Source organism: Macaca thibetana, chromosome 7, assembly GCF_024542745.1.
Source record: "Macaca thibetana thibetana isolate TM-01 chromosome 7, ASM2454274v1, whole genome shotgun sequence".
Lineage (NCBI taxonomy): Eukaryota > Metazoa > Chordata > Mammalia > Primates > Cercopithecidae > Macaca > Macaca thibetana.
This window is the reverse complement of record NC_065584.1, coordinates 88736764-88753167: the sequence shown is the minus strand read 5'-3', so window position 1 is coordinate 88753167 and position 16404 is coordinate 88736764. Positions and strand designations below refer to the sequence as shown.

Genomic DNA, 16404 nt, shown 5'->3' with positions numbered 1-16404 from the left:
TACATTTTAGGGAGACATAAGACACAAATCAATACATGTAGGATGTAGACTGGTTCCATCTGGAAAGGCAGGACAGCTCGAAGCAGGGGCTTCCAGATCATAGGTAACTTCAAGGATTTTCTAACTGGCAATTGGTTGAAAGCATTATTGTCTATAAAGACCTCTAATCAACAGAAGGGTGTATCTGGGTTATGCTAAGGGTTTGTGGAGACCAAGGTTCTTATCATGCAGATGAAGCCTCCAGGTTGTGAGCTTCAGAGAGAGTAGATTGGAAATGTTTCTTAGACTGAAAAAGGTGCCAGATTTGTGACTGATTCTCTGCTGTGTCAGGGAAAAGACCTGGAAAGGGAAGGGGACTCTTTGCAGAACATAGATTTTCCCAAGAGACAGCTATGCAGGGCCATTTCAAGATATGGCAAAGAAACATATTTGGGGTTAAAATATTTTGATTTCTTTATCTGTCATGTGACGTTATGCCAGAGTCAGGGTGGAAAGTAAGCCACATCATATAGGGTTAAATAAATTTGCGTTGAGATTTTATGATTTATAGGGTGCAACTCCCCAGTCCCTTAGATAGGAATTTGGGCAAGAGGGAAAAGGTCAGAGTTTAGTCCTCAGTAGCTAACTGGAACTCCACCTCCTGGGCTCAAAGATCGCTCCCACCTCAGCCTCCCAAGCAGCTGGGACTACAGGCACACACCTGGAATTTTTTTTTTTTTTTTTTTTTTTTTTTAAGAGACAGGTCTCACTATGTTGTGCAGGCTGGCAGGCTGATTAAGAATTCCTTTTATTATAGTCATTCTAGTGGGTAGTGAGTCATTTCATTTTGTTCTTGTGTAAAAGGACAACTTCATAATATGTGAACAAATTCCCTTGGTTTTCTCTTCGAGCATTTTGCAAGTTGTATTTTGTGTTCTATTCTACATTCTGTGACCTGATAGCTAGGGGTGAGGCAGGGAAAAGCTCAGCTGAGACTGTATCTTTGCTAGAATATCTGGTCTCTGGTTTCTTGACTAGGATTTTCTAAATGTCCTGAATGAAAGTTTCCTTCCCAGGGAGTGATGCAGTGACCCGTGGGGGTCACCCTAGGCTTTAGATCCTTTGTCTGGTTCAGCAGGGAACCCGTGAACCCATCAGAGTCCCTCCTGTTTGTTCACGAGCCGTCTCTCACTGGTCTCTTTCCAGCAGCCCTTTTCACTTTTCACTTCCCCCAGCAGTAACAGGAGAAAGATATAGATACCTCTCTTCTCCCAATTAACCTATTTTTCTCACCAGTGAGACCTTTTTTTTTTTTTTTTTTTGGAGACAGAGTTTCACTCTTGTTGCCCAGGCTGGAGTGCAATGGTATGATCTCGGCTCACAGCAGCCTCTGCCTCCCAGGTTCAAGCAATTCTCCTGCCTCAGCCTCCAGAGTAGCTGGGATTACAGGCACCTGCCACCATGCCTGGCTAATTTTTTTGTATTTTTAGTAAAGATGGGGTTTTGTCATGTTGGCCAGGCTGCTCTCGAACTCCTGGCCTCAGGCGATCTGCCTGCCTCAGACACTCAAAGTGCTGGGACTGCTGACATGAGCCACCGCGCCTGGCCACCAGTGAGACTTTCTGAGTTTTGCTCCGCCACCAGGACCATTTGCAGGAGTAATCTTACACACCTGGGCAATAATTTTTTCCCCCGTATCACCATTTTTGTGTGTGTGACATTTTTGGCATTTGGCTGTATCCTTTTGCTTGTTTGCTGTGGAGTTTCCTTTGTTTGCTGGTTTTGGGCAGGAAGGAGGTGCTGGCTTTTACTGTAGTGTGTTCATCATCTAAGTATTTGAGAAGGGAGATGCTGTAATCCAGCTGCACTCTACTGCTTTAAAAATTCTCAGCAATACTTTTAGGTGTTTAGTTTACTCCCAGCAATTCCTCCTTACTCATTCATCAAACTCCTACTCACTGTGCACCTGCTGTATGGCAGGCAGGGCTCTCTAAGCTCAGCTACAGCAGAGAACCACAGCCCCGCCTTCATGGAGCCTTAGTAAATTATGTCCACATGTCTCCATCAAAGCTTATTTTGCATAAAAATGACGTTGTGTTTATGGAAGATAATTTCAATACTTTACATTTAAGAATTTAGATCAAACTTGCCTAGGTTACAAAATTAACCAGTAGGTCTAATGTATAGCATGAGGACCATAGTTACTGCATTATAAATTTGCTGAGTAGATTTTAAGTGCTCTTACCATGAAAAAAAACTTATACGATGTATATACAAGAAAAGTTAAAAAATGTATATACCCTCTAACATTCATGTGACACTTCATACTCTACCAAAAGTGCAGAATAGAGGGGAGGCTTTAGAGCAGGAGTGGAGGAATCTGCCTTCATTTTTCCTGGGTGTTTTTTTTTTTTTTTTTTTCCTTTTAATGCATATTCTGCTTATGTAGTGCCTTCATTTTTAGGCTTTTTCAATGTTGTATTTGAGAAGCTGCATCAGGTACAGCTCATTTTCCACTCATTGCTTACAGGATGAATTAAAATTATTTGCATATTCCTTAGCTGATGATATGCCCAAAATAAATGCAAGTCTGGCATAAGGTAATAAAAAAAAAAAAAAAAAAAAGTAGAGAGAAATGAAGTTGTGTGGCATAGAGAAGATATTTTTACATTTTAAAATCTTGAAGCATAAGATCTTTGAAAAAATCTTTTTATAAGCACTATAAACCAGAGTTGTTCCTCAGCAATTTGCAGAAATCAGATCAACATGGTGTTACAGACAAATATTTACTTGAAGCCAATTTCTGTATATTATCTCCCTGCAGGCACCTCAACTGCCAATTCCTGGAATTGTACACAGTCCCTTCCAAACCTTCAAGACACCCGTGGCATGAACTCAGCAAATAAATGAGAGCCTCTGTGTGCAAGGCATTGTTCTAGGGACAATGGAGGTGATAGAAACAAATAACCCAGCACCTTCCCATGAGGCATTACTGGGGTAAATGAAAGAGTGTTGACAGAGCAAGGTAGAGATTCTTAAGGGGAAATCAGGACAGATGGCAGGCTGTAGTGATAAATTCTGAATATCTAGAGAACCATCAATAGAGGATGGTTGACTGATACGGTTCCCAACCTGTGTGAACAGGATGGCTATCTAATCATATCCCTTGGTCAGAGCCCATAGCTCACACAGGATGGACTGAGTATTTGTGTCCTTTCTACCCCAGATTCACATGCGGAAATCCTCACCACCATGATGATGGTATCAGGAGGTGGGACCTTTGGGAGGTGATTAGGTCATGAGGGTGAGCTCTCAGGATTGGGATTAGTGCCCTTATAGAAGAGGCCCCAGAGAGATCTTCCCTGCCTCCACCACGTGAAGATGTGAGATGTTATGAGGAAGAAGGCCCTCACCAGATACCAAATTTACCAGCACCTTCATCTTGGACTTTCTAGCCTCCAGAACTCTAAGAAATAAGTTTCTGTTGTTAGGCCACCCCGTTTATGGTATTGTTATAGCAGTCCCGAAAATCTAAGACAACAGAGGAATAGAATCTGAAGCACAGACTTCAACAAAGGCCCATGGGATTTGCTACAAGTGATTGTACCCACATTCCCTGGTGCCCTCTGAAAGTATAGTTTTATTTTGCAGTTTCTTTTTGGGGCTGTGTAGGAGTTCATCGTTCATAAATTTGTTTGTACTGTATTTGAAAATCTGTTCATATTTCCTGCTAGTTCTGTCTCAGGCCATCCGCTCTATCAAGTCCTTGATCAGAAGCATTCCTGAGTGGCTTACATCCTTTAGGTTCCGAAGGCTATGCCCTTGTGCAAACTTTTTAGGATTTGGGAACAAGTTCATTCATGTCTCCTTTCATGGATTCTGAATCTTTGAGCTTTCCCCTCTCAAACACTGCAGTTTCATTATCTAACTCAGGCCCCAGAGCCACAAAAACGGTTAATCAAGGTGTTACCTATTTCCACCAATGGCAATGCATACTTCCTACTAACTTCCCACTGACTCCCTGGCTCCACCTTGCATGGTTGCTCAACAGGGAAGTATTAGATTCTCTTCTACACAGAGCTATGTAAGGAGACTCAGGGGACATTTTTATTACAGTTAGGAAAGGGGCTGCTTCTTGAAGAAGAGACCCTCATCTAAAGAAACACCTGCTCAATCAACAGTTTCACGGATACAAAAAAGTGTGTATTTGCTCTCAGAAAGAAAGGTCTACATAAACCAGCTTACTTCCATCCTGAAGCACTGCTCATGCTCTGTGACAAGTTTCTCGTAAAACAAAAAAAAACCAACCAAACAAACAAAAAAACAATTTAAGAGTGGCCGTTTCTGGAAATAGAGTTCAGGAAGCAAATGTAATGGAGATGCGCCACCTAGTGATCAGAGATGGAACTGTCACTCAACTAAGCAAAGGGCTGTGCTTCATAAGAACAGCAAGTGATCACTCAAGTGATTTAATTCACCTTTCAGGTAAACTGAAATCAAAAAAATCATCTGGTGAATGAAATATGCAGATATTTTATAGCTTCTAGATATGATATGTGGTTAACAGTCTTCTGGCTAATACATACAAGTGTTTAAAAAGCAGTAACTCAGATATCCATATTTGAAAGAAAAAATGTTAAAAGTTTTTAAATGTTTCAAAAGCAAACTTGAATAAAAATCTTTTTGAATAACTGGGTTTTTCCCCCAATAAAGGGTATATAACAGATCTATACTCAAAAACATTTACATATTTCCACTGTGTCAATAAACCAGCCAACTATGACTCTGTTAGAATGGAGTAATGCCCTGAAAAATAAAAATGTTATTCTTAACAATAAAAGTAAGTTGTAATGATTATTCCAGATTATACTTAATATAGAAAATCAGGCCCACAATATTTCTTAACTTGCAATTTTATTAATTTTTCAGTACTCTTACCTTTTACATACTCCTAAGAAAATTTAAACCATAACTAAACATTCTGCAGTTTAATTCAAATTTTCATATATACAGACCAGACTGCATACTTACACTGCAAATCTTACACAAGACTGAAGTTGAGCCAAACAACTTCAATTAGCTAACAATAAAAACACTTTCCACTTCCTGCAATCATAGCTTAAAGGCTTTGCAAGGCAGATTACATTTGAGCTGGAGATACAAGTGATGTAGTTTGACTTGAGCAATACAAAACAAAAGTCATAGGAATTAAATGGATTTTCAATCACTGTAGAAGTCATTCTCTTGGCTTAAGTACGTTTTAATTTTTTCACAGAAAAAAATATATTTCAGGCAAATAAAAACAAATTCCAGATTAGCACAGTTCAGTGTTTCACTTCTTTATTTTACCTTTATGAAGGCAAACAAAGTACAGATGCTGTACATTAAAAACATAGAATATCACTCACACCACATCAATTCCTATGGACAAAAGGGCTTTTTCTAAGCACTGCTCCTTTCTGAAGCACATACCACAACTAAATGTACAAAGAGCCATCTGCTGGTCCAACGTAGCCAACTCCAATTAGCAGGACGTCTATCAGCGTCCATATTCCCAGACCACCGAAGCTGAAGAGCTTGCCGAGGCCTTCTCGCCACTGGCCCAGGTAGAAACGGTCTGCTCCAAACCCACCGAGGGTGATGCTGCGATGGCAAACAGACAGGATTCCATGAGACCCGTCCACCCCAACTGCGGCCAGTTATGGTTTAATCGCTGCGTTACGTCAGATTTGAGAAAGGACTTCCAATGATCACAGCCCTTAATTGGAACACAAGTGACTATTTCACAAATTCACACCACCAAACAATTATGGGCAGGAAGACTGTTTAAATGTCAAAAGTAAACATATAATTTTTAGATGTACTAAAAAACTAATGTTTTCTCTCTCTCTAAGTGATCAATCTCATTGCTTTTTAGTCAAAACAAAGCAAAGACCCAGTCTAACACGAAGTGCACCAACATGGGGTCAGGGCTAGAGTCGGGAGGAGCCCACCACCACCTGGATGACCTGGATCAAGTTGTCCATGTTTTCAGTCTATTTTTTCATTCATCTCTAAAATCTTAACGTTAGGAAGAGGTGACTTCTAAGGATCTTTTAAATTCTAAAATCTAATAATACTGAAACAATATTTATTATGGAAAATTTCTAAACATATATAACAATAAAAAGTAAAGAGAACAGTACTCATGACTCAGCTCCAATAATCAACACTTGGCCAGCCGTGTTTCATCAAAACTCTCCCCTTTCCCCTTCAGAGTACCCTGAAGCAAACCTTGGGCATCATCTCATTACAGTGAAGATTTTAAAAGAAACCATGTTGAGTGCTGAGAAGTTTTAATTGTTGAAAATTTGTTATAATATAGTACTGTAAGAGGTTAACAATGTAGGGAAACCAGATTAGGGATATATAAGAACTCTACTATCTTTGCAACTTTCCTGTAAATTAAAATTATTCCAAGTTTCAAACATTTATTTATTTTTTAAAAAGCCAGTTGTTAATTTGAACCATTGTCAGCAATGGTTACTAATCTTTTTTTTTGAGACAGAATCTCGCTCTGAGGTTGGAGTGCAGTGGTGCAATGCCAGCTCACTGTAGCCTCCCTGCTCAAGTGATCTTCCCATTTCAGCCTACCACGCAGCTGGAACCACAGACATGCACCACGATGGCGGCTTTTGTATTTTTGGTAGAGACGGGCTTTCGCCACGTTGGCCAGGCTGGTCTCGAACTCCTGACCTCAAGCAATCTGCCCGCCTCGGCCTCCCAAAGTGCTGGGATTACAGGTGTGAGTCATTGCACCCGGCCTATCTTATTTTTGTGAATCTCATTTTCTACCCTGGTGTCCTCTTTTACTTTTCAGTTATGCGTTTCCTGCCAGGCAAGATTCTTCTTTCCTCAGCCCAAATTCTAATGCAGTGGTTCTCAGCAAGGGGCAATTTTGTCCCCTAGGGGACACGTGGCAACATCTGGAGACACACTGTCACAACTGCAGGGGATGGGGGGTTTGCTACTGACAAGTAGTAGGTAGAGGCCAGTGATGCTGCTAAACATCCTACTATGCACAGGACAGCCCCAAGACAAAAAATCATTCAGCCCAAAATGTCAGCAGTGATGAGGCTGAGAAATCCTGCTCTATGGCTGTGATGCTGCAGGCCTCAGGGTCTCAGGCACGAACTCAAAACTTCAACTGTAGGCAGCATAACCTTTTCACTAATCAGTTAACCAGGGTCTCACCTGCTCTTCCCTTTGGTGGGAAGAATTGCTACAATTTCTTAAAGTACTGTTAAGAAGTTTAACAAACAACACATTTCTATGTAAGCAATATAAGCCTATAATTATCTCAGATGGTGGTAATTTTTAATGTTTTTGTCATTTTCATTTTTCCAGTTTTCAGTGTTCAGCATGTATTACTTTCTATAATAAGTTATTTGAAATTAAAGATACACATCATAAAACTGCCTATTTTAGATAGTCCCCAGCATTTTACTGATTCATGGTACATTAAGAATGGGAAACTCAATGTGCAGGTACCTTGGGAGAAAAGCTAACATGCCTGCCAGTCAGCTCCACGGGGCTACTGGTCTGATCACCTAAACTCTTCCAGCAGTTTCCTAGAATCCAACACATGTGGTAGGATCTGAGAGAAGAATTAAGTGGACTGAGCTCAATGTCTGGAAGATTCCACCAAACCCAAAGAAATCTAAATGGCCTTTTAAACTTACTAGTAACAAAGCTTACCTTAGAGCCAGAGCAGTAGACCACTTATAGCCTCCAGTCCAATTGCAATATAGCATTTTGGGAAAAGTACGGTTACCTTAAAAAAAAAAAAAAAAAAAAAAAAAAAAAGAAAGAAAGAAAGAAAGAAAGAAAAATACAGGGTATAAAAATACTCTCAGAAAGACTTAATTATAACAAATGGCCTCAAAATTTAAAATGTGAAAAGTCAACTCTCTTTACAGTAATACATGTTGAAGTGAAGAGTACAAAGCCCTTACCATCTATCTGTACATATGTAATATTTAAATTAGCTAAGTTAGGATTACAACGTGAAGAACATGAAATGCTCAACCACATATCAAGACTTACGGGGAAGTTACGAGGATATAAGACAGTGTGGTCCTGAGGCATAAAAATCACCCAATAAGAAAAGAAGAGAAAGTCTAGAACCAGAAACATACAGACACTTCATGTATGACAGAGGTAACACAGGGATGAACAGGGAAGAGTTGAGACAAGTGGCCATCCATGTGGGGGGACAATTAAAGTTGAATCTACCTCACACCATCTACCAGGACCAATTCCAGGGGGACTCTAAACCTAAATGTGAAATGTTAAACTTATAACTTTCAAAAGAAAATGTAGCAAATTGTCTTTATAAACCTGGGGTAGAAAAAGATTTCTTAAAACCACAACAAAAAAAGACTAACTCTAATAACTTAAAGTAATTATATTTTTAAAGTTTTGTTTATGAAAATATACAATAATGTAAAAAAAAAAATCAAAATCTGGGAGAGGGTTTCAGGGACAGCACAGGTAATATCCAAAATATAAAAGAAGTCTAGACAACTTTAAGACCAAATTTAATAACAATTCTTGGAGAGAATAGGGATCATTAGGAATAGTTACATAGCACGGGTGGGAATGTAAGTTAATACAGCCATTTAAAGAGTAACGCACACTGGAAAGTACATGCTAAAGAAGCTCTTGCACATGTGCCATCAGGAGACAGGCAAAGAAATTTTAAGAGTCACAACAGCAAAAAACAGCACACAACCAAATATATTGGAGAATAAACTGTGATACAATCTTAAAATAGATTATTACACAGACGTAAAATAAAGAAAGAAGTCATATGGATGAATCATAGAGCCATAATGTTGACAGGAAATAATCAAGTCCCAGAACGGCACAGAGCCTGAAATCATTTTATACAGTTCTAAAACATGCATTATTGAATATTATATGGTACTATTATTTTATTACATATATACAATAAAACTATAGAAAAAATTTAAAAGGAAGTGAAATAAGAAAAAATTCAAAAGGATGGTTACTTTGGAAGAAGCAGTAGAGCAACCAGGTGAAGGCAAGCACTCAGGTAGCTGCGATGGTATTGGTGCCATTTTCACTGTTATTTTGGGTAAAAGTCAATTATTGTGTATTATGCTTTATACTTCACATATTTTTCTTATTTTATCAAATATTACATTTAAAAAGAGAACTGCAGTTTTCTGGATGCTTTACTTTAGTATGTTGAGTTTATTGATGATGCTTGGCACATCTAAAAAGCTGCGGATAAATGTTTCTAATTAAGTAATTTAACTCTCAAATTTCTGGTTAAAGTCCCTTCAATCAACTTCGAGAAAAATACTTTGTTGACAAATGCCCTTGAACTCTGACTTACCCAAGCAGTGGACGTGGTCCCGCACCGTGCAGTTGGCAGGGTAGCGCTGCCGAGGACAGGACACCGTCATGCAGCTGGTGGAATTGGTACACTCGTAATCTGTTTCAGGAAGCTGCCAGCAAAATCTGCAAGTCATGTTAATGATGAAGTTCTTTTGGGATTTGAAGTCTTGATCCTATGTAGCAAATGACACAAAACTCATCAATCACAATGGTGTAGTCTGTTAAGATGTCAGTAAGACTACAGTCACATGGCACAAAATTCCTAAAACGCCTGCATTTAGGACCTAAAGTACCAGAAAAAGTTACCAAAACAATATGTATGCAAAACAAATGTATATGATGTGACCCCATAATCATAAAAATACACACCCAAATATATGTACCTAAGGGGGAAAAAACTAGATAAATTCACATCAAAATAGCAAAGGTTATTTCAGGGTGATAAATTTCGTAACTTTTGCTTAGCTAAATTTTTCATAGTAAACATGTGTACTTTTATAATGCAGACAAAGGGAAAATTTATTTTAGAAAGTTGCAATCATGGATGGCTGGAAGGAACTGATGAATGCATTTGCTGAAGGTCACTGAGCTTCAAGTGAGGAGTGGAATCCAGGTTCCTCAACTCCAGCCTGATGCTTCTGTAATGGTTAACACACCGCCTTGCTTCCGAGTTGCCAACCTTCCCTAACATCTCCTACTTTGCACAGCCTGGCAACTCAGGGTTATTACAGCTGCTCGTACCACCAGGGCATGTGGCATGTTTAATCCAGAGGCAGCCCAACTCAGAAGCACCACATGATGTGTGAAGGGTGAGTGAGTGTTCACTGGTGGCCAGAGATTTTTTTCATTCCAATTTCAAAAGCCATTATTTTGTATTCTGCTTATAAAAGTACCATGTTCTTTGTATGTTACATATTTGAAGATTATAGACAAAAACCTATAGGTGTTCAGAGCTAACCACTTTTACTCTTCTTTACGTTTCTTCTATGTGTATATTTATAAATTTACTAAAATGGAATTATACTGAAAGCACTTTGTAGTCTTTTTACTCTACCTGACAGTACATTGCAATGCATATTTTTCAAAATCATTTTTATGTGGTCAATCATCTCTGGAAGCATCATATATATATATGCATGCATATATATACACATACACACACACATTATTATTTTTTTCTTTTTTTGAGATGGAGTCTCGCTCTGGTGCCCAGGCTGGAGTGCAGTGGTGCAATCCCAGCTCACTGCCAGCTCCGCCTCCCAGGTTCAAGTGAGTCTCCTGCCTCAGCCTCCTGAGTAGCTGGGATTAGAGACGCACATCACCACGCCCAGCTAATTTTTGTATTTTTAGTAGAGATGGGGTTTCACCATGTTGGCCAGGCTGGTCTCAACCTCCTGACCTCAGGTGATTCACCTGCCGCGGACTGCCAAAGTGCTGGGATTATAGGCGTTAGCCACCATGCCCGGCCCATATTTGTTATTTTTTTAACATTTCACAAATTTGCATGTCGTTTTTGCACAAGAGCCATCCTAATTTTATCTGTATGGTTCCAACTTTGGCATATGCACTGATGAAGCAAGTACTATTAATTTTCTTGGCCGGGCGCGGTGGCTCAAGCCTATAATCCCAGCACTTTGGGAGGCCGAGACGGGCGGATCACGAGGTCAGGAGATCGAGAGACGATCCCGGCTAACACGGTGAAACCCCGTCTCTACTAAAAAATACAAAAAAATCGCCGGGCGAGGTGGCGGGCGCCTGTAGTCCCAGCTACTCGGGAGGCTGAGGCAGGAGAATGGCGTAAACCCGGGAGGCGGAGCTTGCAGTGAGCTGAGATCCGGCCACTGCACTCCAGCCTGGGTGACAGAGCAAGACTCCATCTCAAAAAAAAAAAAAAAAAAAAAAAAAAAAAAAAAAAATTTTCTTATCAATGCAAAAACCACTTTTTATGGAAAACATTCAAATATGGGTAAGGCATCACTTGATTTAGGCAAACAGTTGGATCTGTAAAAATATGTTTACATCTGCCTATTTTCAGTGATGTGCTTAAAACACGTTTTTTAAAATGGTTTTTAAAAAAGTAGGTGACACATGTACATGGTACACATTTCAAGACACAACAGGACAGTGAGAAGTGAGCCGGCCTTGTGTGGCCTGGCCTCTGGGAGCCACTGCCCTCCCCAGGCCAAGTGCCCTCTGTACTTCCAGAGAGAGCTTATTCTACACACAGACACATTCATGTCATCAACATTTAACGTTCCCCAATACTTTCACTTGATTTTGTATGTAAATCAGTACATTATCTCTAGAGCTGTCTAGTTCTTTTTAATGGCTACAATGTGTTTTATTCTATTGCATGTGTACCATAAATTAAGCAGTTCTTAGACATTTCACTTCTTTTGAATCTTTTGCTTTAATGAGCAATACAGCTAAAAAATAAGCATACTTATTTGCATCCATATATAATATCTATAACATAAATTCCTAGATGTAGAACTGCGAGGTCAATGATTATGTGTGTGTATAAGTTTAACAGATACGGCAAATCACCTGCAAGAGGCTGATCAATTTGATTACCTATTAATAAGATATGAGTATCTGACCCTTATACTCTCATAAACTCAGAGTTAATCAAATTAAAAAGAAATTGCCAATCTGAGGGTTAAAAATGTATTATTTGTATTTACTTATAAGAAAACTTACACGTTTTTCATGTTATAAATCTATTTGTATTTTCTTTCCTATGAACCATCTGCTCATGTCCTAACACTGTTTTTCTACAAGACTGTCATCTTTTCCATGTAGGTTTTTAGGAAGTGTTTATATATTACTGATATTAGTGTATTATTTGTCACATATGCTACAAACACTTTTTCCTAGTTTGCCACGTCTTTTGCCTTCATGCTTTTTTCTTTAGGTCATGCAGAAATCTCCAATTTTTAGTAGTCAAATGTATCAATTCTTTCTTTTATGGCTTCTAAACTTTATTTCATACTTAGAAAAATATTCTCCATTTGGGGATTATAACAACAACTATCTCGTGTTTTCTGTGGTACTTCACGGTTTCATTTTTCACATTACATCTTTGGACTATCTGGAATTTATTCTGGATAAGACAGGTGTTCCACTTAATTTTGTTCAAGAGAGCTACCAGGCATTCTGGCATTTACTGAATCCATCTTCTCACCACAGACGAACAGTGGCCCTTCAAAAGCTCATCTATGGCAGAAAGACATTGCCACCTCCTCTGTACACTAGCTGTCACTACTGAGAACACAGAATCCATCGGAACGAATTAGACTTGCTTCAGATATGCTAGTAGACTGAGATCTTCTCCAGTCCTACAAAGCAACATTTCTGTCAAGCGCATTTCCAGCAGACATCAACTGGCTTGACAGTTATCATTATAACTACAACAGTAGTGAGCTGATATGGAAGGGTCTATTGGGTTTTTAAATTTATTTCTACTTACATACTCAACAGGGCAATCATAAAAGAATGTAACAATTATTCAGAATTTCTTCCCAATGGTCAAGTCTGAATTGTTCTTCTAACTTGAAGTTTACAGTGATTTTATTTAGAATAAGTAAGCTGCAGTACTTACAACACAGGTAACAGATGGTTTCACTGCACAGTCAAAAGTGACAGGCTTCCCATAGATACAGGAGAAATTTGTTGTGCAGTCTATACAGTCTGCAGGAAGTCTGCTACACAAACCATTGCTTGGACACTTCATCACATAAGGTGGGATTTCAGTACTTTCTGTGAGAGGCAAGAGAGAAGCTTATTCTTCTATAACACTGATTCGAATAACAGAGAACCATCTTCTAAGGTTAAGAGACATGATCATTAGCAAGTAGACACTGCGCTGGAATGAGAGAAGCATGGCACTGGAGTCACAGACACCTGCAATTAAAGCAGAATTCTGCCAACAGACAGCTGTGTGACCTGGTGAGCACCACACTTGCAAAACATCATTCCTGCCTCTCAAGTGGCCGTGAAAACTAAAGGTGCTCATATACAAATAATGCATAGAAAATTCTGGGTATACATTAAGGGCTTAAAAAAAGACTATCATTTTGTAAGTTGAAAAACTAAAACAGTAGGGTTTGTGCAAAATCTTAGAGGAAGTCTGTGGCAAAACTGGAACTAGAACCCAAATCTCTTCATTTCCAATCCAATGTTCTTTTCATCTGAATTCACTAATTTAGAAATGAAGCCACTGACATCCTCAGGGCATCAACTTGAAAATGTCATTATTTCACAAGGGTACTTCGATAAGCCACATTTGCTAATATAATATTTACAGTTTTATGCTACCAAAGTTCAAAATAGTTCTCTATTTTAATGACATCTTCAGTGAGCTGCAACTTATTTCCAACCAACCTCATCAGTGTGCAATATATTTTTACCAACTGAGAGGATCAAAATTTCAAGTATTCCTGAAAAGAAGGGCTTTCAAAAGCCTGCAAGAGTTAAGAACTCTTGTGCTTTCTCTAAAAAGTAATTTGAGTTTAAAATTTAAGTGCACTGCTGTTTTTTACACCCAAATAAGAATCCGTAAAATACCTCTGCCAGTTTCAATTCACTGAAGTAATGTGACTCTAAAGTGATGAAATTAGACTCAAAGCCTCCACCTAGCAAAACAACTAATGCTTGTTTAAAACTGGTCCTACTTTACTCACTGTATTAAGTGAACAATTCTACAAAATACTTTTTTCTTTGATCCCATGACTATGTGGCTGGAAGGTGGACACTTAGAATCACAAAGCAGAAATGACTTTAGGCCGTTAGACCAACCCCATCGCTTTAACGGTGAGGACCAAGGTCCAAAGGGGATAAATAATTTGTTCAAGATCCCAGTAGCAAAACCAGATCTAGATTTCAAGACTCCATCAGTCCCTCTGTAATCCTTCCATTTCACACAGTCCTGGGGGATCCTTTAATATCCAACATCAGGAACAGGGTTCTAGAAGTAGAGGAAACCTGCTGAAGGGAAAGAAGCACTGACTGAAGGTTATTTTGATGGATGAAGTGGAAAAATAACAGAAATAAGGAAACAAATGAGCGCGGGATTGGAAAAAGAGATGAGGCAGAAACGTCAAAAGGTATCCAAATACCAAGACTATCCACTGAAAATGGCTGTGTATCTGCCCTTAATTCACACCATCTAAAATACAATAAAATATTCAAAAATGGAAAGTGACTTCGTATACTAAAGGAAATTTTTATCAAAAACAAAGAGAAACTACTAGATATAAATACACATATTTACCAGAATAGAAAATGTCTAGTACCTGCTGCCCTGGGAACTACTGTGAATGTGCGTGTTGGGCCCGGATCCTTTATTGACTGAGCCAGCGCCTGCGATTGCTCTAAATTTAAGGATCGTACAATTAGAGAAACATGTTATCCCGGGACAAGAAAACCTTGTTTTGTGTGGTTAACACGGCGGGTCTACACCAGGTCAATAAGCTGCTCATGAAAACCTCACGGCTTGGCAGCCAGAAAACACAAAGCTCAGGGACGAAACGTCAACGGGGTGGACACCAGAGACCGAAGGATGGCATCGCGCTCCAGTTCCACCTTCCCGGCCGAGCCCCCAAGCGCTCCATCTCCGTTCTAGGGCCCCCGCAGCCGCGATGGGCGGCTCGGTGTCGCCGGAGCGGAGGGACGGCCTCGGGCCGAGCGGCCAGGGCGCCGGAGTCCAGATGCAGCGACATGCCGCCCGGAGCCCGGCACTCGGCCTCCTCCCCGCGTCAGCCTCTGCCCTTGGGTCCGGCCTCCTCGCAGCTCCCAGGGCCCTGCTGCCACTCAGCCCCACCGGCGCTGAACCCAGCTTTTGACTCACCACCGCCCGATAGAATGCAGAACTGCGAGAGGAAGAGCAGCACGCGACACAGGGCGCGGAGGCCCCGCAGCGGGCGCACCCCACCGGCCATCTTGCCAGCGCGTGCGCACTTCCGGGCCTAGGGGCGGGCCCTGCTAGGCTGCGCGCGGGCTGATGCGTGGAAGCAGGCGGGCGGGGCGGGGCGGGGCGGGGCGGGGCGGGCGCCCCTGGGAGCTGGAGCGTGAACTGGACGCAGGCGCGATGCAGCTCCGTACGGCTGGCGTCTGCGCTTTCGCTGACCCCGCGCTGATCGCGGGTTTTCTTCGGGTTGCGCCCTCCGGGAGGTCCCCGAGGAGTATGGGAGCCTGGGAGGTTGCTCCGTTTCCACGCGCCCCTCACGCCCTTGGAAGAGGCCTTCACCCCTCCTTCCACTGCAGGAGACCGGTTAACAAATGTGGGAGGCAGGCCGCTCCAGCGTATGGTCAGATGTCGAGTGCTGGATCTTGTGCGAAGGTTCTGAAGACAGTATCGCTTGGCGTTTCATTCTAAAGACTTATTTACAGTCGGGGAAGCGGCCCCGGGACGACGGGGGCCTGAGGGACCCCTCCCTTCCAGCGCTCAGGCCTGCCGCGGCTTTCACTTCTGGCCGGCCCTTTGAAGATACGCAGCACTTCCAGAAAGTTCATCTCAGACCTGGAGAAGCAGGATGGCCCGAGGCGCTGGGAATTGAGGGGAGGGTCCAGAGCACAGCCCTGCCTGGGGAAGGTTGGCCGTCTGGGTAGCCGCACTCAGGCCCCAGCTCATGGAGACCCTTGCCAGTTTCTATCACAGCACACCTGGAAGGAACGTGCTGGTGACATGTGCTCTCCTCCCACCCACGTGCTGCAGGATCATTTATTCCGGGGTCTTCTGACTACCACCCCCTCACGTGCATGTTTGCTGAATGATTTTTAAAAAAATACATGGAAAAGTGCCTGCACATAAGCCCTGAATGTTAGTTTTAAAAATCGTATCACGGCTGGGCGCGGCGGCTCACGCCTGTAATCCCAGCACTTTGGAAGGCCCAGGCAGGCGGATCACGAGGTCAGGAGATCAAAACCATCCTGGTTAACAGGGTGAAAGTCTGGTGGCACGTGCCTGTGGTCCCAGCTGTTTGGGAGACTGAGGCAGGAGAATCGCCTGAACCCGGGAGG

The 16404-nt window shown here is 41.4% G+C and overlaps 1 protein-coding gene and 1 non-coding gene across 5 annotated transcripts; both read right to left on the bottom strand.

Moving 5' to 3' along the window:
- Positions 1 to 4876: 4876 nt before the first annotated feature.
- Positions 4877 to 15358, bottom strand: TM2D3 (TM2 domain containing 3). 4 transcript variants are annotated; one of them, XM_050796228.1, is made up of 6 exons: positions 15233 to 15345; positions 14679 to 14756; positions 12986 to 13143; positions 9383 to 9557; positions 7717 to 7792; positions 4877 to 5622 (listed from the first exon to the last, which is right to left on the bottom strand). In XM_050796228.1, exons 1-6 carry the CDS (start codon positions 15321 to 15323, stop codon positions 5457 to 5459), a joined length of 744 nt encoding a protein of 247 aa, XP_050652185.1. In that variant the 5' UTR covers positions 15324 to 15345; the 3' UTR covers positions 4877 to 5456. The 4 variants fall into 4 exon arrangements, with proteins under 4 accessions (XP_050652185.1, XP_050652187.1, XP_050652188.1 ...); XM_050796231.1 differs by lacking the exon at positions 4877 to 5622 and adding an exon at positions 5653 to 5737 and having other exon boundaries at positions 15233 to 15338; XM_050796229.1 differs by lacking the exon at positions 4877 to 5622 and adding an exon at positions 5757 to 7615 and having other exon boundaries at positions 15233 to 15338.
- On the bottom strand, positions 10861 to 10967 carry LOC126960211 (U6 spliceosomal RNA). The gene has a single exon (XR_007727790.1). It is a non-coding gene; the product is annotated as a U6 spliceosomal RNA (small nuclear RNA).
- Positions 15359 to 16404: the final 1046 nt, after the last annotated feature.

Bases quoted from the DNA above. Each gene is read 5' to 3' on its own strand.
- TM2D3 (XM_050796228.1), bottom strand. From the start codon at position 15,323: ATGGCCGGTGGGGTGCGCCCGCTGCGGGGCCTCCGCGCCCTGTGTCGC. The intron at 13,144-14,678 runs GTACTAGACATT...TGCCTCTCACAG, and splicing joins AGTAGTTCCCAGGGCAGCAG to AAAGTACTGAAATCCCACCT. The intron at 7,793-9,382 runs GTAAGTCAGAGT...TTTTTTTTTAAG, and splicing joins GGACCACGTCCACTGCTTGG to GTAACCGTACTTTTCCCAAA.